At 39.1% G+C, this 27,183-nt stretch overlaps 2 protein-coding genes and 1 long non-coding RNA gene across 14 annotated transcripts in view; 2 read left to right on the top strand and 1 right to left on the bottom strand.

Moving 5' to 3' along the window:
• The window catches only part of CHD9 (chromodomain helicase DNA binding protein 9), a 74,030-nt gene extending 64,950 nt beyond the window's left edge, over positions 1 to 9,080 (top strand). For 6 of the 12 annotated variants that reach the window (XM_079988681.1, XM_079988677.1, XM_079988682.1 and 3 more), the window contains 7 exons: positions 1 to 273; positions 950 to 1,118; positions 2,591 to 2,730; positions 3,774 to 3,995; positions 4,303 to 4,431; positions 5,172 to 5,276; positions 5,703 to 9,080. In XM_079988681.1, coding sequence (XP_079844807.1) covers positions 1 to 273; positions 950 to 1,118; positions 2,591 to 2,730; positions 3,774 to 3,995; positions 4,303 to 4,431; positions 5,172 to 5,276; positions 5,703 to 6,566 — 1,902 coding nt within the window. In that variant the 3' untranslated portion in view covers positions 6,567 to 9,080. The remainder of the gene's footprint in view (positions 274 to 949; positions 1,119 to 2,590; positions 2,731 to 3,773; positions 3,996 to 4,302; positions 4,432 to 5,171; positions 5,277 to 5,702) is intronic. The other 6 variants (XM_079988685.1, XM_079988686.1, XM_079988678.1 and 3 more) reach the window with 4 other exon arrangements.
• On the bottom strand, positions 266 to 11,531 carry LOC307223150. Its single transcript, XR_013841993.1, has 2 exons — positions 11,403 to 11,531; positions 266 to 625 (listed from the first exon to the last, which is right to left on the bottom strand). It is a non-coding gene; the product is annotated as an uncharacterized lncRNA (long non-coding RNA).
• The window catches only part of RBL2 (RB transcriptional corepressor like 2), a 27,436-nt gene continuing 11,753 nt past the window's right edge, over positions 11,501 to 27,183 (top strand). The window contains exons 1-11 of the mRNA XM_079988719.1: positions 11,501 to 12,058; positions 14,549 to 14,679; positions 17,021 to 17,221; positions 17,780 to 17,844; positions 20,843 to 20,971; positions 21,655 to 21,815; positions 21,906 to 21,970; positions 23,981 to 24,167; positions 24,902 to 25,068; positions 25,755 to 25,864; positions 26,504 to 26,607. Coding sequence (XP_079844845.1) covers positions 11,693 to 12,058; positions 14,549 to 14,679; positions 17,021 to 17,221; positions 17,780 to 17,844; positions 20,843 to 20,971; positions 21,655 to 21,815; positions 21,906 to 21,970; positions 23,981 to 24,167; positions 24,902 to 25,068; positions 25,755 to 25,864; positions 26,504 to 26,607 — 1,686 coding nt within the window. The 5' untranslated portion in view covers positions 11,501 to 11,692. The remainder of the gene's footprint in view (positions 12,059 to 14,548; positions 14,680 to 17,020; positions 17,222 to 17,779; positions 17,845 to 20,842; positions 20,972 to 21,654; positions 21,816 to 21,905; positions 21,971 to 23,980; positions 24,168 to 24,901; positions 25,069 to 25,754; positions 25,865 to 26,503; positions 26,608 to 27,183) is intronic.

A 27,183-nucleotide genomic window follows, 5' to 3' on the forward strand; every position in this document is an offset into this window, starting at 1 on the left:
GATCGGGTTATGATTAACCGTCTGGATAGTATTTGTCAAACAGTATTGAAAGGTAAATGGCCTTCGGCACGGAGAAGTTACGACAGCAATACCGTGGCTTCATTTTATACCACCAAGCTTTTAGACAGCCCGGGTGCCGCTGCAGAGTACAGTGAGCCCAGTGTACCAACACCTCCAAGTGCAGATGTTAAAGAAGAAAATGATCAGTCACCACAGATGTCAAAGGTGAAGAAGCATGTACGGGAAAAGGAGTTTACAGTGAAAATCAATGACGTATGTTTATTTTTATCGCCCTAGGACCTGATTGCGATTGCGGTGTGCAGCATGCTTTACCTACAAGTGGCTGCCTGCTCTCAATCTTATTTCCTTCACACACACATTTATGGGTATTTTGGGATAAATTTCTATGGGGCATCCCCCCTTTTTTTAAAAAAAAATTCAGAATTGATCAACAAATGACAACAATTCTTGGACTTTTGAAGCCTTGCTGGTGGGATGCTTTCTCATATAGCCTTTCTTCTGCTGTCTTTAGTGCTGAAGGTGCTTTCCAGAGTGTCTAGCTCTTCTGAACTCAGTCTTGAATGTCTGAAAACAGGAACTTCCAGATATCCAGTTTTTAAATGCCCTTGGTGAACAAATCAGAACAATTATTCACATACTCAGAATACCTTAGGCTCTTATGGTAAAAGGTTAATAGTAATACATACTAATGAATACAAACCCTTTATAATAATTAACTTGATATCCACAAATTTATGTTTTAATACATACTTATTTATAAAAGTATTCAGTTGCAGTCATTACTGTACCTGACTAAAGGCTGCCAGTTACTTAGATGCGTGTGTGAGAGAAGATCAATTCTTCTTGAAATTGCAAATGAAGATCTTAAACTATTTCATTGGTTTGTTCTTCCCAAAGAAATGTGCTAACCCTCATGTTTGTTCAACAGGAAGGGGGTTTGAAATTAATTTTTCAGAAGCAGGGACTTTCTCAGAAAAGACCATTTGAAAGTGAAGATGGTACATTAGGACAGCAGCAATACCTTGCCAGGCTACAGGAACTCCAGAATGCTTCAGAGACCAGCCTTGCCAATTTCCCAAAGTCTTTGCCAGAGTTGGGTAAGCATTGTGTGAAAGCCAGTGTCTAATGCCAAAAGGTTTGCTACTTAGATATTGTATTAATAATTTTTGGATTGCCATTCCAAGCTGTTTAACTGTTTGTCACATTAGTTTTACTAATGTGATAAGCTTGGTTCTGTGCTGTGACACTTCATATTTCAGGTAGGTGCTCAGCTGGATGCTATGTCATACACAAAAGCGTTCCCCGCACATATTAAATTGGTATGTCAGAGAGAGAGAAGACCAGAATCTCTCTCCATGGCTCTCTTAACAAGGAATGTTATAAAGTACCATTCAATCAAGTCCCCGTTTACAGTATGATGTGGTACAGTTTGAAGAGATTGTTTTGTAGCTCCTTACAACCCTTTCTGTTCTTAACTTCCCTGAACAATTTAGTGTTATCAGTAAATGTGGCTACCTCACTTGCTTGTCCCTAACTCTGGAACATTTATGAACAAGTTTATTCTATTACTGCCATTGATGATTGCATAAGTGAAAGAATGCATACACTTCAAATAATTTGGATGGTGTTCTTCTATCTAGAACCTAACTCAAATAAGTAAGAATGTTACAGCTTTACAAGGCTGAATAGCAACTATTTTGAAGGAAGAGCTGTAGCATAAAGTAATGGTGATAAGTGAGCTGAGAAAATGCTGAGGTTTTCTTTGGCCTTGACAAGATATACTAGGCTACAATCTGTATGTTTGCAGGCCTGTTATTCCCCTGGTGTCAGGTTGTAATTGCGGGGAGAAAAGAATATAGAGCCTATTGCAGTTGGGTACTTTGACATCAGTATTAATATGTATGCCACATAATCCTGGAGTGGTACAGCGGCGGGGCATATGCCCGTGCTGCCCAGGGTGGATGCGCTCCCGAGGGGGGCGGAGAACGCTCCCGAGGGGAGCGGGGCACGAAGGGTGTCCTCCCAGGTGCAGAATAGCCCCTGGGGCGCATGGAGCGGCACACATGCCCTGCAGCCAGGGGCAGAGTGAGCTGCCCATGGCGGACATTCGGCGTGCCGCCCCCCACGACTCCCAACCCTCCCCCAAGCTGTCAAAATGAAGGGGAATGGGGAGAATGCCACTGGCAAAGTGTTGCAACTCCCCCTCTTCCGCCGATGGCTCGGGGTAGGCTTGGGAGTCGCAGGTAGGCGGTGCGTCAAATGTCACCTCCCTCAGTGAAGACACCCAGGGCAGTCCGCCTCCACCACACACCCCTTCCTCCACCCCTGGGGGTATTGAACTAACTTTTCTTCAGTGTATGTCCAGATAAATTAATGAACCTTAGTCATGTTCTTAATTTGAATGGGCCTACTCAGAGTAAAACTCTGTCTCATAGATACACTAGAACCTTTTTCTATAAATTCATTTTACTTTCAGTGACTTTTTTTGTTGCTGCTTTTACAGTTGTTCATATTCATTTGGAAAAAAAGTATTTTGTTGCTAATTTTATGAAACTGTTAATTTGATTAGGAACTTCCAGTCAATCAACAGCTACTGCAAATGGAATAATAGTTGATGACCAGCCTGTAATGAAAAAGAGGAGAGGAAGGAGGAAGAATGTGGAAGGAGTAGATATCCTGTTTATAAATAGAAACAAAGCACCTAACCACGTAAGCAGATGTGAATTGATATTTTAAGTATACATGCTGTTCTGATGTAAATGTTATTAATTTTGAAGGCTTCAATGTCTTTAGATTGGCCATATAGAAGCCCGCCTGCCAGCCTGCTTCAGTAGATTTCTTGTATTGTACTACTGGTATTAGCTTTGGCATTGATATTACAAAATGCATTGACATTCCCATCCAGCATCTTATTTAATCAGGTTCACATATTTTTGCAAGACAAAACTTTTTAGCAGGGTTGACATCTTGAATATGTAAATGTGATGTTTGCTTTCCATTAAATATCTATCTCTAGGTTTTCTTCATAGAATTATAGAGTTGGAAAGGACCCCAAGGGTCATGCAGCCCAACCCTCTGCAGTGCAGGAATCTCAGCTAGATTGTACATGACAGGTGGTCATCCAAACTCTGCTTTAAAACTTCCAGTCTTCTTCCTCATGTTTAATCAGAATTTAGTTTCTTGTAACTTGAAGCCATTGGTTCAAGTCCTACCCTCTGGAGCAGGAGAAAACAAGCTTGCTCCATCTTCCTTTACATACTTAAAGGTGGCTATCATCTCTTCTCTGTCTCCTTTCATCTAAGCCAAACATACCCAACTCCCTCAACCATTCCTCCTAAGGCTTGGTTTCCAGACACTTTATAATTCTGGTTGCCCTCCTCTACATTTGTTCCAGCTTGTCAATATCATTCTTAAATGGTGGTGCCCAGAACATGACACATTACTCCAGGTGTGGTCTGACCAAGGTGGAATAGAGTAGTGCTATTACTGTACTTCCTTTGATTTGGACACTACTGTTGATGCAGCTCGAGAGAGAGCTCTCAGACTGCAATCAGCAATCTCCAATCAACTAAGTCAGGCATAGGTGAACTCGGCCCGCCAGATGTTTCGAGACTACAATTCCCATCATCCCTGACCACTGGTCCTGTTAGCAAGGGATAGTGGGAGTTGTAGTCCCAAAACATCTGGAGGGCCAAGTTTGCCTATACCTGAACTAAGTAGAACAGTACTCATAACACTTTGTATTTCTGCAGGTTTGCCATAGCATTAATGTCCCTCAGGTTGCTCCAGGAATAAACCCAGCACTTCCATATGTACCATCCCACGGCGTGTGTGATGCAGAAAGCCCAGTTCCAGTTATTAACTTGAAAGATGGAACAAGACTTGCAGGCGATGATGCCCCTAAAAGAAAAGATTTGGAGAAATGGTTCAATGAACATCCTGGCTATGTTGAAGATTTAGGAGCTTTTATTCCTGTAAGTATTTCCATTCATTCTAACTGTGCTGTGATATTTGAATATAGCAAGCAAATTCTGTGTAATATTCATCTTTTAATATAGGGTTGTAATTTTGAACACGCTATGAGTACATATATGATAATTTTAGCATGGTTTGAGGCCATTTTAAAATATTGTGGTGTTTAATATAAAACTTAATGTGCAGCATATTTAAGAAGTAAAAGCTTTGTTAAGTAGGTCCTTAAGCATAAATATGTTATTCATAAGCAGCTTGAATAATAGTGAGCACTCACATATATATATATATTTAATTCTGCTACCACAGAAAATGCAGCTTCATGAAGGAAGACCCAAACAAAAAAGGCACCGTTGTCGCAATCCTAATAAGCTGGATATTAATAGCCTTACTGGGGAAGAACGTGTTCAACTAATCAATAGAAGGAATGCTAGAAAGGTATTTCTTTAACTTTTGTCATCCAGAGACATGCCAGCTTGGTGCCCTACCTCAAGGACTGCCTCTCCCTATATAAACCGTCACAGACTCTGCTTTCATCATCAGAGGCCCTTCTTTATGTGCCTCCTCCAGAGGGTGGCAACACGAGAATGGGCCTTCTCTGTAGTGGCTCCCCGTTTGTGGAATGCTCTCCCAAGGCAAAAACATTCCTCTTCAACCGGGCTTTTGGCTGATTAATATTCTACAACCTTTTAAATGTGTCTGTGGGATGGAAGGGTTATTGTTTTGCTGTTTTGTTTTAATTATTTACTTGTTTTTCTCCTGTATTTAATTCTGTGAACTGCTCTTAGATCTTATGATGAAGGGTGGTGTATAAATATAATAATAATAGTAATAATAGTAGTAGTAATACTAGTAGTAGTAGTAGTAATAATAATAATAATAAATTATTATTATTATTTAAAAGACATCTGAAGGCAGCCCTGTTCAGGGAAGTTTTTAATATTTAACGCTGTATTGTTTTTAATACTTGATTGGGAGCCACCCAGAGTGGCTGGGGAAACTCAGCCAGATGGGCGGGGTATAAATAATAAATTATTATTATTATTATTAGTGTCACCATAACTATTCTAGCACAGACAGAAACAAGATAGCTTGTTAAGCTATGAGTGCAAACTGAGTGTTGGATCCATGAAGTATACTGATAAATGTTTGATCCATTTTTGATCCTTACATTTCAGGTAGGAGGTGCTTTTGCTCCACCACTGAAGGACCTGTGCAGATTCCTGAAAGAGAATTCTGAATATGGAGTAGCTCCTGAATGGGCAGATGTTGTAAAACAATCTGTGAGTACTAGAGGGGGTGTCATAATTTTGTAGCTTTACTTACCAAAGAAAGCAGGTTAGCCTTAAAGCAGTGTGATCCCTGTTTTAAGCAGTTTGGAAACAACTAGGATAATTTTGAGTCTTGAGACCACTCTTGCTTATTTGTATTGTTATGTGCCATGTACACTGAAGGCACTATATAAAGTAAAGTTCAAAAGCTGTAAAAGGCAGCTTTTGCAAATGATTTTATTTGAATTATTTTTCTGGTTTCCAGCTAACATTCCTAACTATGCTATATCTATTCTACCATATTATCGGCAGATTGCTATATTTGAAATTGATTTTAATACTTATTTTCTCAATTTAGCTACAGCATATTTTTAAGATGCAGAAATAGTAGCTGCATTAAAGAATGCAATAACCCAAGTTTCATTTTTCCCCCCTTAGGGATTTCTTCCTGAAAGCATGTTTGACCGTATTCTCACAGGGCCTGTTGTGCGAGAGGAAGTAAGCAGGAGAGGGAGAAGACCTAAAAGCGAGATTGCCAAGGCAGCTGCTGCTGCAGCGACAGCAGCAGCAAGCATACCGGTCAACCCTTTGTTAGCCAATGGGCTGCTGCCAGGGGTGGATCTATCTACTCTCCAGGCCTTACAGCAAAATCTGCAAAATTTTCAGTCACTGCAAGTGACAGCAGGCTTAATGGGAATGCCGACTAGTTTGAACACTGCTGGGGAGGCGAAAAACATGGCTGCTGTGTTTCCCATGCTGCTTTCAGGAATGGCTGGCTTACCAAATTTGCTAGGAATGGGAGGACTCCTCACAAAATCTACAGAATCTGCTTCCGAGGAAAAAAAGGGAAATGACTCAAGAGAGCCCGACGGGAAAAAAGAAAGGACAGAGAGCCAAAATGCACATAATGGTGGAGAAAACTCTGTGTCGGGTTCTCCTTCCACATCATCTGCTGCTGCTGCAGCCGCCAGCCCCCTTGCTCTTAACCCCTTACTGTTGTCCAATATACTTTATCCAGGGATGCTTCTCACTCCAGGCCTTAATCTCCATATCCCAGCTTTGTCCCAATCCAATATTTTTGATGTACAGAACAATGAAAACAATGGCACAGGCACAGCCAAGCAAACAGAAGAAAAGGAGGAAAATTCTAGAGTTAAAGATCAAGAAGACAAAAGGGGAGCAGAGCCTAGCTCTCGCAATGAAAACAGCACAGATGAGGGTTCAGAGAAAGCCGATGCTTCCTCTGGGTCAGACAGTACATCGTCCTCGTCTGAGGATTCGGATTCTAGTGATGAAGACTGACCCCAAACTCTGCACTTAAATTATAAACTGATTTTGAATTTATTCTTGAATTATTTTGTTGTAAATAACCAGTGTTGAGTGAGTGCATCAATAATTTAATGACCGAACATTTCAGTATTTGTTTAGAAGTGCAAACTGCTTTCAAAGACGTTTTGCATGTAATATTTCTTGAAGTTCATAAGTTTCTGAACTTGTATGTACTATCAAATACACAATTGTGTAAAAAAAAAAAAAAGGATTACAGCAAAAGGCATTATAATTTTGTTTGGGGGTTAATTTTTAAAAAATGCTTAGTAAGAGCTGTATATTTAATATATTTGTAGTGAACACAAAATTCTTTATGCGCATTATTGATTTAATTTGAATATAGTTTTACAGCCTCCTTGACACCTATAATTTACAGATCAAAACTCAGCAATAATTTGGGCAGCTAATGAATGTCATGAAAGCTGTAGAAACTACATCACCATCCATTGTTTTAATTACCAGAAAATGCTCTAGTGTTGTGATGCACTGCTGATGTTTCCAATTCAGGTACAACTCTGTTTTAAAAGAAAAGTTTCCCATTCAGCCAATTAGATTGGCTACTTGTTACCTCAGCTGAGTTAGTTTAGGAAGTTTACATTGGTTTCTCTACTTGTTTTCATATTCTGCTTTGCTTTTTAAAGGCATCCTGTGTATGTTAATTTTGCAAGGGAAATTACCATTACCAGTTGCACTCTTGTAATAATAGTCACAAAAATCCCTTTCTTACTTTCTTCGACACCATGGATACCTTTTTAATGTTAAGATTTTGCTCCTTCTACAGCCTTCATGTTGTTGAGGAGCTGTATCCACAAGCTGAAATAACTCAAAGTGCCACTTCAACACTGCATACTTCATGTTATAAGGATAAGGATTAGATCCTTGTGAAAATGGCTTGTTTGTTTTGTTTGTTTCTCTTTTGTGTATGTTTGTCATGTAAACTCCTGTAGTTACCAGTTAATAATGGTAAGAGGAAATGTAGTCATGTTTAAAAATACTCATATTTCTCTACAGGTTTGGATTTGACTATGTAGAATAATGTTACCCAAAATCAAAATTTAGGGTATCATCTATCTGTTAGTTGTAATAATGCTGAGTTGCCCAATAACTTAACTTTTAAAAAGCACTTTCAACAATGATGTGAGAAATGTGTTCCATGTAACCATGGTATGACAGTGCTTATAAAGCATCTGTTTGAATACAGATCCTTAGAACCTTGATGCATAAAATCAGATATGTAATAGGATTCCTTGTTCTGCTGAAGCTGCTATTACTCTGACATGGTAGAATCACAGATTCACACCATACAGTGGAACTGAGGTGAAAAGGTGTGAGCTTGTATTAATTTCACTTGTGGTCCAAGAATAGGCAAGTTGAGTGAATGGGTAAAAAAATACTGATGATATAGTCAGTGACAAATCTTTTCAAAAGGAAATAATTTAGTATTTTGATACAGTTCTGTTGCTTGCTTGTACAGTAAACAAGACTGTGTTGTTTTTTACCAAGATCTTTACCAATAAAAATAAAGTTTGTACATGCAAAATTATTAACCCCTTTGACTAGAAAGCAGTATTACATGTAATTACAGTTATAAAAGTATCATTTGGATTGTGCTGGTTTACTGTATTTTCCCTCCCCGGAATAGTATGACTTGTTTGGCCCTTCAGTGTCTTAGCAATAGTCAAAACATGCCACAAGAAAAGGGGTAGCAATTATTCATCATGAAAGGATGTATTACATATTTAATATTTTGCCCTTTGTAATATAGCACTTTTATTTATCTTGTATGTATCCATGATATAGCCAAAGTTTTCCAAACACGGTTGTTGACTTAGTCAATGGAGTATTTCAACAATATCACTTTGCACCATACCCCTACGTACCTCCCCCCAAAAGAAATCCTAAACATAATTTTTAATAAATTTATGAAATAAAGTATTTTCCTAATTATGGTCAAGTGAATTTTACTTACCATTCTAGTGATATCTCTCTGTAATAAGGAAATTTTACAGTTTCAATGTGTGACTGAAAGATTTGAATATGAAGTAAAGGTGTGTTTTTTTTAATCAGCATCAGCTGAAAGGTGAGAAATATGTAGCTCTGTCGGCTAAACAATATGCAAGTGTGACTGCATAAAGTCAAGGGTTGTAAAGGAGCCTTTATTAGAATTACATTAATACTGAAATTTCAGTACAAAAGATATCCAATATGGTGAAGAAGTGTATGTTGGTAGTGACTAAAAAGAAATTTAGCTCTTATTGCCTTGTATTTCTATCCCTTGTTTCAGGCTTCATGATCCGTCTTAGTCCTGTTTTTCTTTTGGACATTTTGCAATATTTGCCAGTTGTGTTCTGTGTAGTCTGAATTTGCTTTCTTGTAGTTGAAAAAGCGTCTTAAAGTCATTTGTAATTTATTGAATTACTTTCTATGATGTTCTATAGAGCAAATGGAAGTTTAATTATTTTTTATTAAACATATTCTTTGACAACCCATGATGTTGGCCTCAATACATTAAAAATGCCTTTTAGTTATCACACAATGTAGTTAAGCTTGAGCAGAAAGTAAATAGTTGTTACAGCAATATCGGAGGAGCTAAACATCTGCGGTTATTCAGTATTTAAAGAATTTGTGGTTACAATTTTCTGCAATTCATATGAGCGGCTAATACTGAATGTGCGGGTAATATGAGCTGTCAAAATAGTTTTGTCTTGCCAGAGGTATTATATAGTAAGATTTTGTATTAAAACATCAAGAAATACTTTAAACTAAAGGCTATAGTTTAGTGACCACGTGAATGCTGAATACTAGAAAATGTTCTGCATCCTGCACTTGTCTTGGCAATTAGTGGTGGAATGTGCTTCTTCCCAAAGGTTCATTCAGTTATACGTTATCATTAGAGTATAATTTGAAGAACATTGTAGGATTGATGCAATACACAACTGCACCTTGGCATTTGCCAGTTACCTGAAAATGCATAATCAAACTGATTTCATGGAACTAAAAGATGTGCATTAGGTCCAATCTGTGTTACGGCACATCATTAATTTTTGAACCTCATAAATTGGAGGACAGTGCTAGCTAATTTAAAATGATTCTTAGGTTTATATGATTAAAATATAATAAGAGTTAATCCAGCAGGTTGGGAATTGTTTGCATATAAATTTTCCACACTTTCATCTGCACTACATCAAATTGGTTTGGGGATTACCCTAAATTTCAGAAGCAACTTGGTGTAGGTGCAAAGAACTGTTATCAACTAAAAGTATAAGGCTGTATGGCTAGATGCTGCCTTGAGATCTTTGCAAACATACTGAGGCATCTAACCTAGACTCATGGCATGCATTTTTGTGATAACAGGGCGTGGAGTTCTTTCCTTCAGCCAACGCTGGTTTTGCTACAATACCATGTTAGAAATGTCATATGGACACTGCATACTCTCAAACTCTAGAATTAACTTTGTTTTGTTACCATATCTGATAGTGAATAATTTTATATAAAATATATTCTGCCATTTTCTATGGAAGTTATAAAAATACAAATTAAGCAGTGCAGTGAGGAAATGGTTGTTGCTGACAGCCATTCTGTATCCTAACACCCATGGTAGATTACTTTTGGCTAGGGGGTGGGTGCAATGCAAAAAGAATCATATAACTGCAGTTGAAAGGGATCCTAGAGGTCATCTTCCAACCTCTTGCAATGCAGGAATCGCAGCCAAATTATCCCTGGCTGAGGTCATCCAGCAACTGTTTAAAAACCTCAAATGAAGGAGAATGACCATCTTCCATGGTAATCTGTTCCACTATTGAACAGCTCTTACCATCAGAAAGTTTTTTATAATGTTTAATCAGAATTTCCTTCCTTGCAATTTGAATCCTTCGGTTCAGCTCCTACCCTCTGGAGCTGCAGAAAATAAGCTTGCATCAGCCTTTCAGATATTTACAAACCATGGATACAGTTGGTAGGCATGTGCTTATAGGAATTGTATAACATTTCTCATTTGTCTGAATGTAAACATGGCAAATACTTTTAAATTTATAAACAAGGGGTTTACTTGATTATGGGCATGCTACAGATCAGAAAACAAGACAAGAAATGGAGTAAGCCTATACATGGCCCCTAAATTAACACTATGAGCCTAGTTCGAACTGTAAGTGGTTCTAGAGGGGGAGGTATTTCTTTCCAAATTTTAATTGCCACTTGGCTTCTTGCAGTCCACACCAGCATATAATACTTGAGGTATCTGGGCTGTTTTTCTATCCCATTCCCTTGAATCGCTGCTGCCACCCACCACACTACTACCTTTATCCATGATGGGCATCCGCACCATATTTTTTTAAAAAAACCAGGAATTGTGAAAAAGCAAACTACCGGTTTTATCCAGTCATTTTCTATATTTTTTACAGGGGACAAAATTGAGGCCTGTATCTTGCTGAGTGTGGGTGTGTCAATTTCGTTTTTTTAAAAGACCTCGCCGTGAAACTTAGAAAGAAAAAGCCTGATGTGATGTACTATGATTACAGTCCCCAACTAAACAGTTAGTGTCCAACGTGTAAGATCCTATCATTTCTGAGACAGCTGGCGATCAGTGGTAATCGATTTATTTCCTTTGGTATTGATATGGAGGAGGAAAATGACACATTACACGTTTCCCACTTCGCCCCGCCCCTCACTGAGGCTGACGCTTTATGGGAATTGTAGTTCCCAGAAGAAACGAACGCTCCCACTTCCGCTCCCCTCCCCGCCGCTCTTGACTTTTAAATCTCTTGCGCAGACAGCAGCACGCTGATTGGCTTCGCGTGGGCGCGCCCTTGCCCAATGAGCAGAGCGGTGAGGGGCGGGGCCGTGGGGGGGGGGCTGAGGGAGACGAGGTGTTTAGATTCGAACGCCGCGGCTGTGGCGGCTGAGGGAAGGAGGGGTCCAGCTCGGCATCGGCCTCTCTCTTTCCACCCAACCTTCGCTTCAAACGCACGAAAACAACCCGCTGCGCAGGCGCAGTCCGCCCCTGTGCGCGAGCCGCGGCTCTCGAGTTCGCCGGCGTTGTTGCGCGCGACCCTCGCCGCCGCCTTCCGCTCTCCTCATCCTCTCCACGCCCGTCAGTGGCGATGCTGAGCGGAGACGAAGGAGAAGAGGAGGCAGCCGCGTCTGCCACTGCCTCCGCCGGAGGGGGCGCTCCTTCGCCGAGCCCCGTCGCCTCACCCCGAGCGACGACAGCGGCCGCAGAGGAAGCGGGGGCCGCCATAACCGACGCCCCCGTCCAAGAAGAAGGAGCAGCGGACGGCGATGAGGAGAAAAAGGACGACGACGAAGAGGAGGAGGAGGAAGCGGCGGCGGCGGCAGCAGCAGCTGAGGCGGAGCGAGACACCCGGCAGCGCTACGAGGACCTGTGCAGCAGCCTCAACATGGACGAGCGCGCCCGAGCTGAGGCCTGGCTGAGCTACCAGAGCATGAGGAGGAATTACACCCTGGAGGTAGGGGGAGGGGCGGGGTGCTGCTTAGGGGGAGGGGCTTGTGTGAAAGGGGAGGGGCCTTTACGGAGGGGCGTGGTCACAAAGTAGAACTTCATCTTGGCAGCAGGGGGCGTTTTTTGAGCAGGAACTCTGGGGAACTGAGTTCCCTTACTTTTGTTAAATTAAATAATTTGGGGGTGGGGGGATAGAACGGATATATACCCAATACCTGAGCCAAAAACCCACCTATATCTGCAGTCAGTTGTGACCATTTCCAGTCCAGATCAATGTCTGCTTGAGTTTGGCTTACATTTAGCCACTACCCTGGGTGGGAGGTGGCATTGTGACTGGGCCCACAATAAACTAACTAGCTAACTTCCCCCACGTTTTTTTCCAAGAAAAAAATTACTGCTTGGCAGAAAGAGCTTTGGCAGTGGGCAGGGCTTGTGGTGGAGGGGATTGGCCTTGACTTTGTAGAGGGGCAGAGTCGTGAAGCAGAAGTAAATCTAGATAGGATAATCTTAGACAGAGTTGTGGTAGAGGCAGTGAATTAGAAATAAACCTTGATTGGAGGGGCTTTGAGGGAAGGGGGTGTGTCCTTAGCTTGGGTAGTGGGGTGGAGACCATGAGGTAGAATTATATATCCCACCAGAAAGGGGCTTTGACAGAGGTAGAATTTACCCAATGGTGTGGACACTATGGTCCTCCAACTTTGATCAGATCCAGCCAAAATGGCAGATGATTAGGGATGGTGACATTTATAGCTCACCAGCATCTCAAGGGCTGCAGGTTGTCTATTCCTGTTCCATTTACCACATGGCTGTATGCCTGCTGTAATAATTTACCAGTCAAAATAGTTGTCTGTAGGCAACCTCTTGGTTTTTAATTTCTAATCTTCTTTTCATCTCCATCCCAGTCTTATGTAACATACGTGAATGTGACACTTTTGTACCCTGTGTTAATTAATCCAGACGTTTTATTAATTGCTCTGTAGAATCAGAGTAAAGGACCCCTGGTTTTCAGGCCAAGAGAGTACTTCTCTGTAGAATGTGTATTTTGAAGTGGATTGAAAGGGATGTGAAAGTGTAGTAGTACAGCACTTGATACACTTGGAAACACACTTTAGGAATGATAAATGAAAACACACTTTAGGGATGATAAATGAAAACACATTTTCAGAATGATAAATTACATTAAGAAAATAAACAGAAATTTAACTTTGAAGTTGTTATTTGCAGAACTGCTTTTGATAAATCTAATGCTTTCTCTGAAAAGATTATTACTTTTGGATATTATCAATTCATGCTTTTGAGAAATGTAATTAATTCAACAGTAGCCCTATATTTCCCACAACTGCTTTTATTTTAAAGTTCTATTCTCTGGTCTTTTCCTCACCTATATATCGTTACAATGCTAGGCCGGATTTAAACCAGAACAACATGCAGCTGACACTGCTGACAGTGAGGGCTGTCTTTGCAAAACTAACAAGACCCTGTATACAAGAAATGTTGAAAAGGCTTTCTTTGTATTTTAAAATGTTTTGTTTATTTAAAGCATGTTTATTTTGGCCTTCAGCCAAAAACCAGACTCCCAGAATGGCTTATAACTATCAGTGATAGGATAGTACCTGTTAACAGGTTTACATTAAAAGAGACAACACAAAAGGGAAAGGGATTGGAAGGGAGAAGTGAAAGAGAAATCTCAAGCACTATTACTTGGTTGAAGAATTACTGTAATGACCAGCAAAAATAGAAAGATTTAAAGGGAAGGAGGTGCCAAAAAAAAAAAAAATGCATTTCAGCACAGCTGATGGAGATACCCTGCAATCCTACCTCTCTCCCTCTACTGATGGAAAGGCTGCTCTTGCAAATATAGTCTTATATTTGCTTTAATCTCTGACTTTGCTAAATATTTTCTGTGTCCAGTTGCCTCTTAGCAATTTCATTTCAGTGAATGCTACTTCTCTAATGTGGTTTGTTACTTCACACCCTCTGCTTTATAAGACTTTACTGACATATAAGCTGGGATTCGAAATAACTGTGCAATAGGTTGTGTGTGCCCAAAGGGGATTTCAGCTTGTGTTTCTCCAATGCAGCTCCTCTGCCCCACACTGGGTGGCAAACTGTATTTTAAACTGAAGGAACTTCCAAGAGGCACATAGAGAATCCATATTATGCTAATAAGTATAAATAATTTTAAAAAGCTGGTTGTGTTACGGCCTTGATGCTTTCTGTTCAGAGAGTAGTTTAACATGTCATGATGTAGCTCTTTGAAACCTCATTCCACTCCCTGATCATTCATCTTATCTGTAGTTCAGGAGTGGCTAACATGTAGCGCTTCGAATGTTAGCACTCCAACTCTCAACAGCTCGAGTGAACATGGAGTGTAATCTAGCAACAGTTGGAGGGCATAGGTTAGCAACGCCTGCTGTAACAAAATAAAGCCTTTCTGTTTTAGACATATGAGTTAGAGAGGAGTCAACTTCTGCTTTTGCTTCTTTTAATGTAACAGGGAAATGATCTACATTGGCTAGCATGTTCTTTATACGTGGCTTGCAGAAAAGCTGTCCCAACAGTGAGCAGAGGAACCGTTGAAGGAAACTATGTATCTTTAATAAGAATATTGCGCTGCTCAGGACAAAGGTAACTTCTATTTTAACAAATCAGAAAGTTTTAGAATTGATACTAATGTGTGAATTGCTATAGTAAGAAACTACTGAGACTATTATCATGACTTAGGCATGCTCTCTGGTCGTTAGCTGTATGGGGATCAGGGATAACCTTGCTAAATATAATATTTCAAGTGACTTTAATCACTTTGACTTGTTAAAACTGCTCTTGCTGGTTTGACCCTTTGTAACAACAGTATGTTTATATTTATTTCCTGTCAGAGATATTTGTTTAACATTTATTTAAGTGCAGTATATCAACTAATAATACAAACATACATCAACAACTTAAATGTTGGCATGAATAATTTTTGTAATGAAAAAGTGATTCACTTCCATCAGCATTGTTGTTTAGCACTGCTTGTCCAAAGTTCTGTTTTCTGTACCATTTCATACTTACGCTTGAGGTAAAAAGTTTTACAGCAGAGGAAAAAAGAGATATTAGTTAATTAGTTAATCAACATGACTAATTTAGGTCCATTAATTTCACTGTAGGACTAGAATGACATGCACATGGTCACATACATGAACATTGTTTTCTGATCATGGATACTTAGATTAATTATAGACAGAAAGAGGGGGAATAATGGGGACACAGAACATGTGGGAGACCTGAGGAAGCATTCAAATCAAATTAGAGAGATAGCTGAACAAAATATAGTCAGTGGCCCAAGTTGGCTTCACTTAATCTTTACCTAGGGGACAATACAAATCTGCATTTTAAGCATCTTATTTGCCATCTTTCATTAGCAGCCAAGCTAGTAACAACTAGGTATTGGAAATTCTTAGAGGATGTGACATTGACCACATGGCATAAAGAAGGCTGATAATAAGCTCTGAAAATAACCAGTAAACTAAAAATAGCAAAGGGAATGAAATAGACACTTTTTCAGTGGACTGGCATGCTTTTATGATGTACAGTGTGAAAGAGGAAAGCATGGGACCACCTCCATATTGTAAATAATTGATGTGGTAACTGTAATTGCCGTGCAAAAGCAATACAACAATTTAAGGGATGTGTAGTAAGATAAGACCTTTGGAGCAGGCATTTTTTAAAAAAGTTTTTTATGAACCGCCCTAGTAGGGCAGCAATTGTTCCTTGATAATTTGTCACCCCCCTCCATGATGGTACCTGGGGCGGGGGGGCCCCCTTTCCTACACCCCTGGATAAAAGACAATGGACTAGCTGCATGAGAAAAGGAAAGAGAGTTACTAAGTAAATGCAGGTGGAAGGACTGGCTCTCAGGTGAGACCTAATACTTAAGGCAGTCTGAGATCACTTATGCTTGCAAGTTAAGATATGTTCGTGCATTAGAATCAATGCTGCTTTTTCTTTGATGTGTGCTTTAGTTGTACAGTGGTGCCCCACAAGATGAATGCCTCGCAAGACGGAAAACCCGCTAGACGAAAGGGTTTTCCGTTTTGGAGGCGCTTCGCAAAACGAATTTCCCTATGGGCTTGCTTCCAAAGACGAAAATGTCTTGCGAGTTCCTGCAGGGTTTTTTTCCTTTTTTCCCCCTTTTCCTAAGCCCTAAGCCGCTTATCAGCTGATCTGCTAAAAGCCGCTAAACCGCTAATAGCGCTAATCCGCTAAGCTGTCAATGGGCTTGCTTCGCAAGACGAAAAAACCGCTATACGAAGAGCCTCATGGAACGGATTAATTTCGTCTTGTGAGGCACCACTGTAATTATTGCTTTTAAATCCTGCTAACTTGTCTCATCTATCACTGCTTTGTTCAGATGGTAGGAGGTACTCCAATGGACTCCAGGTGTACATGCCTTTAAATAGGGTAGTATGATCCCTGTTGGAGTCATATTATAAGATATCTCCCAAAAATTATACAAGCCTATGCCATATGAGGCAATATACTATTTCGCCAAGAAGCATTTTTATAGCAATTTCCCTTAAAGTAGCCTTAGAGCTATAGGATGTTGCATAGTCTGCCATAGGACTGGCTAAGAGGCAATCACAAAATATGTGACCACCATAATTGAAGAGAGGCTATAATAGAGTTGAAAATGGAAACATCACACATGTTTTATGGGGGTAACATTGAATAAATGTTGTTCTCCTTAGGAGGGGGCAGGGAACATTCAGAGGAATAGACAGCAGTGAAACACAGGTAGTAGTAGCTACTTCAGTTTTAAAATAGGAAAGAGGCTGTCCTTCGTTTTCCTAATTTATTATTAAAGCGTTTGAAAATTAAGATTCCTTGCATATTTTCTATTGTAGTCATGCAAAGTTACATAAATCACAATCGGTTTTTAGAAAGATACTTCATAAGACTATATTTCTGATAATCTAAATGTCTTCAGTTTGATAGAATTTTTTAACAAGATGAAGAAATGGGAAGATATGGCAAATCTACCCTCCCAGTTCAGAGAACGTACCACAAGATTAGAAAGAAACTTTACAGTTTCTGCTGTAATTTTTAAGAAGTATGAACCCATTTTTCAGGATATTTTCAAGTACCCTCAAGATGACCAACCACGCCAGCAGAGAGGAAGAAAACAAAGGTATGGATTTCTTATATTAATTAAGGTATTAATACATTGTTGTTGTTTAAAAAACTAAGATTTGTATTCTGACCCCATTTAATTGGAAGTAAGTTGCGTGTTAGTTTCATTGTAACTTAAGTAAATATGTTTAGTACCTTTTGTTAGCTAACTTCTTAGGAAATGCCCTCCCCAGTCCTTGCTTCACTCACCTGCACTAGTTCACCTGTCCCCTTTCTCTGTCCCCACCATCAGTTACTCTCCTGCTTCTAAGTGTCTTTCCAGGCTTCTGACTGATGGGCAAAATTAGATGGCCATGCATACTCTCTGTAAGCTTGCCCTGTTTAATGAAACAAAGAACTATGAGGACTGAGTGCTGCACAATCTCCCTCTTAGCCTGAAAGCTCCTGAGCTCTCAATCTAGAAGGAAAAGAATAAGGAAATCTATGTGTGCAGCATTCACAATACAGCCCTGAGTGTGTCTGACTTTTCTATAGGAGTGGTATATTTTTGAGATCCTTCATCGTATAAATGAAAATATAATAATTTGTTTCTTTTTATGGCGTCATTACTAAAAAGGAGACAGCCTTGCACAGTCTCTGAAGTTTTTCAGTTCTCGTGGGTGCTGTTTGTTTATGCAAAAGGTAAGAACTGATGTTTAATATTGTGTTCCATAGCCTTCATGATACTATCTTTTAAGAGGTGTGATGATAGCAATGCACCTTAATAATTGCTCCAAAGCTGTAGAATGATCTTTCTTTCATAACTGCCTCCTTTTTCATTTGGATTTTGACTGGGTTAGCTAGTCTTCTGGTTTTCCCTTTAAAAAAAAAGTGTAATTAATATGGCCATGCTTCCCTTACATAGTTAGTGAGGGATGCTGTCCCTGTTTTGATGGTGTTGGTTTGTCTTTCTTTATTCTATATTTACCCCTACCCTCCTCACAAAGGAACCCATAGTGTTAAACACATCAGTAATAAGATTATTTGTTTAGTATTTAAAACAAACAAACCCACAGCATCATTGTCTCAAACAGTGATTTCAGGGTTTCCAAGAACAGTATCTCTCCGTCCATCAAATATCTGAGTAAAGAGGGATGTTTTTCAGTTCCTCTTGAAAGCTATTAAAAAGGAAGATTCACCTCACCAGGGAAAGCATTCCACAATTTGGGAACCACTACTGAAAAGTCCCTTTTATTACCATTTTCATTGTGTTTTGTTTCTCTGAGCTTATTGATTTCAGTCAACCTTGCTGCCCTTTAAGTACACATAGGATTGTATCTTTAATACAGTCTTGCTTGTTTGGGTATCTGAAAATTGGCTGAAAGCTCTCCCTTTTAAAGCTTGATGGGAAATAGCATAGCCATTCTTCTTGTTCTCTTTAACAAGCTTGTGTATAGATTTATCTTAAGTGTCTCTAATTTGTCTGAAGGTATGAAGTGTCTATATAATTTGTGGAAGAGGCTTTGGTTTACACCCATTGTAGACTGTTGTCCTAACAATTCTTACACTCCTGATGGCTTAAATCAACTATAATACAAGTACAAATAGTTGTTGTCTAAACTGAGTATTTCTATTGGCTTTAAACATCTAGTCCTACTTTATGTGCTGCTTTATTTGTAGTGATAACTGTTGTCAAAAGGTTGACTGAGTAAATATACAACATTCTTAATCTGTTGTTACAATGTAAGAAAATAATATGAGCATCACAGCTCATTGAGATGGAATACAGTTCCTAGAATGTGTTCTATTTCAAAACCCACCATGAATTTGTTTTCAAAGGAAAAAAGAACTGTTATTTTCTTGCTGAGATTCATACCAGTTGAGCAGGGATGGGCAGAAGGTGGATGATTTGAAGTAGATTGGCAAGGATTTCTGACTCCCTGTAGTTTAACATCTCCCTGTGAGCTGAATTCTGATACTCAAAACAAATTTATTGACTCACAATTCTTTTCTTCTATGCCTTTTGTACCTGGCTCTGGATAGTGAATCTTGGGTTTCAAAACCAAAGTAGATATTGCAACCCTGAAAAGTGCCCACTTCTGCAAGTAAAGTACAGAATAATTACTTGGACAATGAATCTAAAAAGGGAGACTGGTGGAAGCAAATTGAATAGGATTATAGGGGTTAGTGTCAGAAACTACAGGACTTTTTGTCAATCTCTTTTTTATTAACCTTTTTATTTTTAAGTATTAAAGACTTGCAATTTAATGAGCACTGTTAATGAGCTGCTGTCTTCTAGTTTATTATTCAGTCCATGAGAACAAATTGCTTTTTGTTGTTGTTGCAAGAATGGCAGATACCTCCCATGGAATACTTAAGGCTTTAAAATGGGATAATGTAGCTTGTAAACTGTGAAATGGAGTTTCACATGCACAGGCTTCATTTGCCGTTGACAAATAGCCATGGGACCTTGTTTGCACGCTTTTTGAGGGTTTCTTCTGCGTTTATCATGGCAACCACATTTCAAGGACAAGTTTGGGCTTGTCTGTGTGACCAGCTTTGCTTAAAGATAAGCACTTGCAACTTCCTTTCTCTGCACAGAAAGTAATATAGATTTATTGCTTACTATTTCTGGTGCAGATGAATTAGCCTCTTGCCTAATGTGTGCGGTAAGACAAGTGCTAAGGTACTGTAAACTAACATAGTATTAACAATACAGTTGCTGATGATTAGTTATTCTCCTTCTCAGATTTTAAGTAATTCAGTATTTGTGGTTTCTTTAAGGTGGAAATGTTCTTTATTTGAGGCAGCAATTAAACAGTAGCAGTATTCTCACTTTTTTGCTATTTAATTTTTTAAAAGGAAAATAGCAAATAAGAAATTAGAGAGTAATAGGGCTGAACTTTGAAATATCAGTTGTCCTAACACTCCTGCTTTGGAAGTTATTATATGTACAGTTTTTAGTTTATAGTATTACAGTATTAATGTATTATTATCTGTAATTTACATGACAACAGTTTTAAATCAGATGTCAGTAGGTGTCTGATCCATGCATTTACATTTATAATGTATTTACATACCTGTTCCAGTATTGCATATGCACATGGATTAATGAACACTGTTGATGCTAAGCTGGTGCTCTTCAGATGTTGTTGGAGTACAACTCCCATTTAATTCTGACCACCACTTAGGCTGACTGAGACTGTTGGAAGTTGGAGTCCAAAACATCTAGAGGGCAGCAGGTTGGAGAAGTCTAGTTTATTCTATGAGAAATTTTCTAAGGATTGCACTCATCTTGTTAAAGTTTGGAACGCTTTTTAAACAACATTTCTTTATAATACGTTGTAGGATATCATAATACAAATTGATTTCTAAACAGTGAGAACTTAAGTACAGTAAGAAAGGAGTAATATTTTTACATTAACATTGAAACTTCTAAAAAGGAGCATGTAATATTTCAGATTGCATTTTTATATTTACCCAGAGGCAATACTGAACATTTTCCCATGCTTTATTTTTCAGTCAAATCTTTTTTGATAGTAAAAATGAATGATGTATGTGTTTTTAAAAGATTCATGAGTAAAGGACTGTAAGGTAATATTGGTAACTGTCCAATCTTAAAATTTACAGTCATTTGCATTTTTTTGAGAATTCTGAAATCTTCTTAAATGTAATTCAAATCTTGTTTGTAATCTCTCAGGCAATTTCCCTATGATCAGTGATGACTTAGTCAATTCCTACCATCTATTATTATGTGTCCTCGATCTAGTCTATGGAAATGCTCTCCAGTGCCCAAATCGTAAGGAGCTTCTCAATCCTAGTTTTAAAGGTATGTTTTAAAAATATTTATATAATGCTGCTCATGGTATGCCACAAATTCATTATTTTTAAGTAAATAAAACTTGCTTTTTTAGTTTGGCTTTGAGTGTAGTGAACCAAATATTAGACTGAAAGATTAGGTGCACCACACTGAGCGGAACTCTAAAAAGGATTAAATATAATGCAGGTTGTTCACCCTTTTGCTTTATCTGCACATTTAATTGCTCTCTAACCTTGCCATAGAAAATACAGCAGGCCAAAGAACGTATTGTTTATCCATACACAGGGCTGGATTGATGAAAAGTGAAGGGAGAGAGCATGGTTTGTATCATAGTCTTCAAGAAACAAAAATTCCTTCATAAAACAGCTAATTGATTCACATAAAAAAGCCCAAATGTTTGCCGCAGTGACAGAGGTGGTCGGTGAATGAATACTGATTTTAAACTCTGAATCATAGATTTTAGTTGAGAAAGTGTTATTTTTAATATAAATAAGTATATAGGGAATTTTCAATTTTGCCTACTGCGTCCGCTCCTTGATGCTGATGTCGTACCTGTCGCTGATGTTATTTCTGTTTCTGTTGTCTGGTCTTTGACTGCAATAAAGATTGATTGAGTGTTGGAATTTTTTTCATATTAAAATACTTTTACTCCTCCCTTGCCTCCCTACCCCCAATGCTACTTGATATAATAGGGCTGCCTGAAGACTTCCATAGTAAAGATTTTAAGGTGTTGTCTGAAACTCCTTGCATCATTGAAAAGCTCTGCTCCTTACATGATGGTTTAGTATTGGAAGCCAAGGGTATAAAAGAACATTTTTGGAAGCCCTATGTGAGGAAACTTTTTGAGAAAAAGGTATGTAACTAATTTTAAAATTTTATGCTTCATTAATGATTTGTCATTATTCCATTGCTTGCACTTAACACTAGTTCTGTTTTCTTGTAGATTCTAAAGGGAAAGGAAGAAAATCTGATGGGCTTACTGGATCCTGGAAACTTTGGAGAAAGCTTGTGAGTTTTGTAGAACAATAGCATTGGTAGTCACAGAATTTGCTGGATACAGAGGTTCCATTAGTTTGCTCTCAATCTATCACAACATCCCTCACCGCTTAGAGCTAAGTTTTGAAGCCCAGTCTATCACTGGTAATGGTATGAAATTTGCTCCTGTAAAACACCATATTTTGAACCACTCAGTTTTAGTTACTTGTGAAATCCTGGTCTATAATTTTTTAGCTTCCTCAAATGCATTTGTACCTTTTTAAGGTATTTTAAACAGGAGCATCCTTGACAAATTGCCTAAATGTATGTATGTGTTTATGTGTATGTATATGTTTATGTGTATGTATGTATGTATGTACAGTGGTACCTCGGTTTAAGAAACTTTGGAGAAAGCTTGTGAGTTTTGTAGAACAATAGCATTGGTAGTCACAGAATTTGCTGGATACAGAGGTTCCATTAGTTTGCTCTCAATCTATCACAACATCCCTCACCGTTTACGAACGATTCGGTTTACGAACTCCGCAAAACCGGAAGTAGTGTCCCGGTTTGCAAACTTTACCTCGGTCTCAGAACGGAATCCGAACGGTGGAAGGGCACCAGCAGCAGGAGGCCTCATTAGGGAAAGCACACCTCGGTTTAAGAACTGTTTCATTTTAATCTGTTTCTGGAACGGATTAAGTTTGTAAACCGAGGTACCACTCTGTGTGTGTGTGTGTGTGTGTGTGTGTGTGTGTGTGTGTGTGTGTATACACACACACACAAACACACACAAACACACACACACACACATTTATTAAATTTCTATCCCACCCCTTCTTCCAATCCATTTGCCTTTGAATGTGCACCAAAGTCCCAAGGTTAGTTGAGTTTTCCTAGCTCTCTTTTCACCTTTAAATATTAAAAGTTAATGGCTGGACCCTAGTTTTCTTTCTGACTCCCCCTTTTCCTTTAACCCCAAAAAATCTGCTTCTAGGGGTTGGGAGATTTGGGGAGATGGTGTGGCGAAGAGGGTTCCAGAAATCTCCTCCCCACCCCCTTCCTCTACATTAATAAATGATCAACTTAAGATCCAAATCATTTCCCATGTTTGCATTATCATAACTTGGTTCAAGATGAAGCTGGGGGATGAACAAGTGTTTTGTCCAAACATGTAGCTGCTGGACCCTGGCTTAATATCTTGGCTTCGTTTACATTTAATGGAAGACTTCCTGGTTTGATTGCTTGCCTGGGGAAGCAAGGAACAAGGCATCTGCATATGTACCTGAAAGGTTAATCCATATCTTGGCTTCATAAACTAGAGAGGTGATAATCTGAGCAGAGCAGTTCTGTCAGCAGTTTCATCTTATACAGTTAGATATCTGCTGGTTACTTTATTATATTTTGATAGTTCTCAGTAGGGATTTTTTCAACTGGAACTCACCAGAACCCAGTTCTGGCCCCCACTCTATTGTCATTACAGTGGTACCTCGCGTTATGGATGGGATCTGTTCTGGAGGGCTGTCCGTAACGTGAAATGCCTGCAACTCAAAGCACTGTGTGCGCAGGCGTGTGGCGTAATTTGGCGCTTCTGCGCAGGCACAAGCAGCGAAACCCGGAAGTAACCCATTCCAGTACTTCCTAGTTGCTGCAGGACATAACGCAAAAAGATGCAGCATGAAGCCGACGCAACACGAGTTATAAGAGAACAAGGAGGGGTGTTCATAGTGCTTTCCGGCACCTCTTTTTCTAGAAAAATAGTGCTGATTCTCACTATTTAGATTGATGCCATATTTTGAGGAAATAAATGTTGGCTTAGTAGTTACACTTTGCAAAAGTTATCATAGAAGGAATCAAAGATCCAACAGTTTTCTGTGGTAACACTTTGTAGAAATTCTAACCCTGTTTGACTTTTCTCATGACAGAAGCGAAAAGGCCTAGGAAGACCCTTTTTAGTGAAACGCTTCCCTCCGTTCTGTTGCAGTCACTTATATTTTGAGTACTCAACACTGTTTATCTCTCCCCCCACGCCCCCAAATATTATAGCAAAGCCATCAACAAGGCTTATGAGGAGTACATATTGTCAGTTGGAAATCTAGATGAGCGAATATTTCTTGGAGATGATGCAGATGAAGAAATAGGAACCTTGCGAAGATGCTTAAATACAGCCTCAGGCATGGAAACAGCCAAAAGAGTTCAAGTGAAATATAATCTGCAGGAGCATTTTGAACGAGTGAGTATAGTGTGGTCTGTCGTGTGTTCTATTGGTGAGTTGTTGTCTGTCCTTAGAATAGTCATAGTAGCATATTGCCCATGGTCAGAATTACATCTCTGGGTGTATTTATTTCTCTGGTGCATTTCCAGGCCCAAATCAAAGTAAAGGTTGTAAGCTTTACAGTAATAACTTTAAGATCTTCTGCTGTGCTCACCCTCAGGTTGGCAAGGTGGGTTGCCAGGATGGAAATGCACCTCTTTATGGTGGTCCCACAGCCATGCTGGCCCTTCCATTGGGCCAGCACAAAATCTCTATGTTGCAGACTTTGGGGAAGGCCCTGAAGATATAACTATTCCAGACATCATGCTTGTTAACCAAGTGAGGGTCTCACTCAGGCTTCCTCAAACTTGGCCCTCCCAAATGTTTTTGGCCTACAACTCCCATGATCCCTAGCTAGCAGGACCAGTGGTCAGAGATGATGGGAATTGTAGCCTCAAAACATTTGGAGGGCCGAGTTTGAGAAAGCCTGGTCTAACTGAATTACATTCTCTCCAGTTTTGTTAAGTGTTGATTTGTAGCATTTTGAAGTTTTAATTTTAACCTTTGTCTCTTATTTTGCTTGTAAGCTCTTTAGATGGGCTTTGACCCAGAAAAGTGGCTTAAAAATATTTTGAATCATGAAATAATTAATTTTTATGTAATCATTGTAGTAATTTCAGTTCTTAAAATATTTTCATGTTGTTGCTGTTTAGGCAAAATCCTTTAGAATAGCAACACCTCTTACTGGTCGAAAGTATATAAAGGAGAGTGACCCGTGTACAAGTCCCATTTCCATAGCCACATACAGCTTGACCCGACTTCATACAATGCTGACAGGCCTGAAAAATGCCCCTAGTGAAAATCTTGAGCAGATTTTCAGGTTAGTAGAATCACTGCTTTAAAATGAGTTGGTCTAATCTTCCTGGAACATTACAGACCGGAAAGCCAAATATAGAAAACAAGAATTTTTAGATTAATTGAAGGAGTTTGATATTATATTACTTCAGAATACATAGTATTGTGATCACAGATGCATGAACAGCTTTGTCATTTCCCCCCTCTCTCCATTTGGGCAGAGATACAGATCTCTGGAGTAATTACCTTTTAAGATTGCATGTAGCCTCTTTGTGTATAAGAAAGCATACACTGTGTTCTTCTTATGCTCCCCTGTTCTTGGATGAAATAACGACACCTGTTTTTATAACTGGCATTTAATGGTATTTCATTACCATGGTAAATCAGTTTATTTGTTGGAAATGCAACACAACAAAATTTAATAAAATTAGCAAAACTAAACATGCAGAGTTCCATCTTGTGGTGGCATTTCATGCTAGTCCTACTCAGAGTAGACCCATTGAAGTTAATGGACTAGGCTAACATAGGTTTGTTAGTTTCAGTAGGTCTACCCTAAGTAGACCCTGGCTGAAGGCAGTATGTTAAAAATAAAATAATTCTATGAACAATGGCTGGATAAAAGTGGTATTACTTCATAGTATTCTGAAAAACCATATCACCCCTTTCTTCTTAATTTACAAAAAAAAAATAATTGATTTTTTTTCTGGCCAGGGCTTGTTCCAGGGATCCTTCTTTGTCAATTGCTAACAGGGTGAAAGAAATGTATGACATTTATTGTCAGAGAACACCATCACAGGGAGAACCTGGTAGCTTCTCTAAAGGTAAGGCCATACTATGCTCTTATATAAAGCAACTTCCATTGTGTTCTGATATTTCCAGTGATCGCTGTACACAGTGCAGCTAGTATTTGAAAGCTGCCTGGCCTTTGAACATGTGTTCTCTCCGAAAACTGATCCATCTGGAAATAGTGCAGTACAGTGGTGCCTCGCAAGACGAAAAGAATCCGTTCCGCGATTCTCTTCGTCTAGCGTTTTTTTCGTCTTGCGAAGCAAGCCCATTGACGGCTTAGCGGATTAGCGCTATTAGCGGCTTTTAGCAGATTAGCGGATCAGCTGATAAGCGGCTTAGCGGCTTAGAAAAAGGGGGGGGAGGGAAAAAACCCCGCAGGAACTCACAAGACATTTTCGTCTTGCGAAGCAAGCCCGTTGGGAAATTTGTTTTGCGAAGCGCCTCCAAAACGGAAAACCCTTTCGTCTAGCGGGTTTTCCGTCTTGCGAGGCGTTCGTCTTGCGGGGCACCACTGTATAGCCTTATAAGAGCATGTTTGTAATTTCTATTTGTTTCAAGGGATTTAAAAGTAATTATTGTTGTTTGGAAGCATTCCCCTTTGGAAGCATTCTTTTTAATGGCAGCTGACGAAATCTAGCCCCAAGTCTTGAATTTCTTTTCTTAATGTGCAGAAATTGTTGGAAAACACTTTCGTCTTGCTGAGGTCCTTTATTATAAGGTATTGGAGTCTGTCATTGAGCAAGAAAAGAGAAGACTAGGAAATGCTGATTTATCTGTAAGTAAGTCAGAATAGTTCACATAAATTTTCAACATCTTTTATTTCAAAATAAACTAATACAAAATGAAATATTTACCTACAATAAGAATTATGGTAATCAGTCCATAAGCTGGCACCAATTTAGTCATTGTTTTCTGCAGGGTCTTTAAGATTGCCTAACCTCGTAGTTTGTGTAAACATAATGTTAAACTAATGATATTTCTGTTGCCTTGAGATCAAAGCAGTTTATCCTCTTCTATGCAATAGTATAACCTCTCCTCCAGAGAAATTGCTATGTGAGTTGCAGTCTCCATGACAGTGAATAAAATGGTCATTTTAAAATGCTCATATATATAAATCTTGGCAGTATTAAAAACATTTAATATTGTTGACAGGTATTGTTATCCCAGTTGTCCCAGAATAACCAACAGACGCCGGCTGCATGATAAGTCCATTGCCCAGAAGGGATCTGTCTTTATAAGTAGATGAGACCTGTGAGGTGTGCATATTCCCCAACAAAAAAATGCTGCCTTCGTAAATTGAAATTAAATGAGGAGTCTGTGTGTGCAGGAGATTCATGAACATGGGTCTTCC

The sequence above is a fragment of the Podarcis cretensis genome (genome assembly GCF_951804945.1).
Source record: "Podarcis cretensis genome assembly, chromosome: 8".
In the NCBI taxonomy this organism is placed as follows: domain Eukaryota; kingdom Metazoa; phylum Chordata; class Lepidosauria; order Squamata; family Lacertidae; genus Podarcis; species Podarcis cretensis.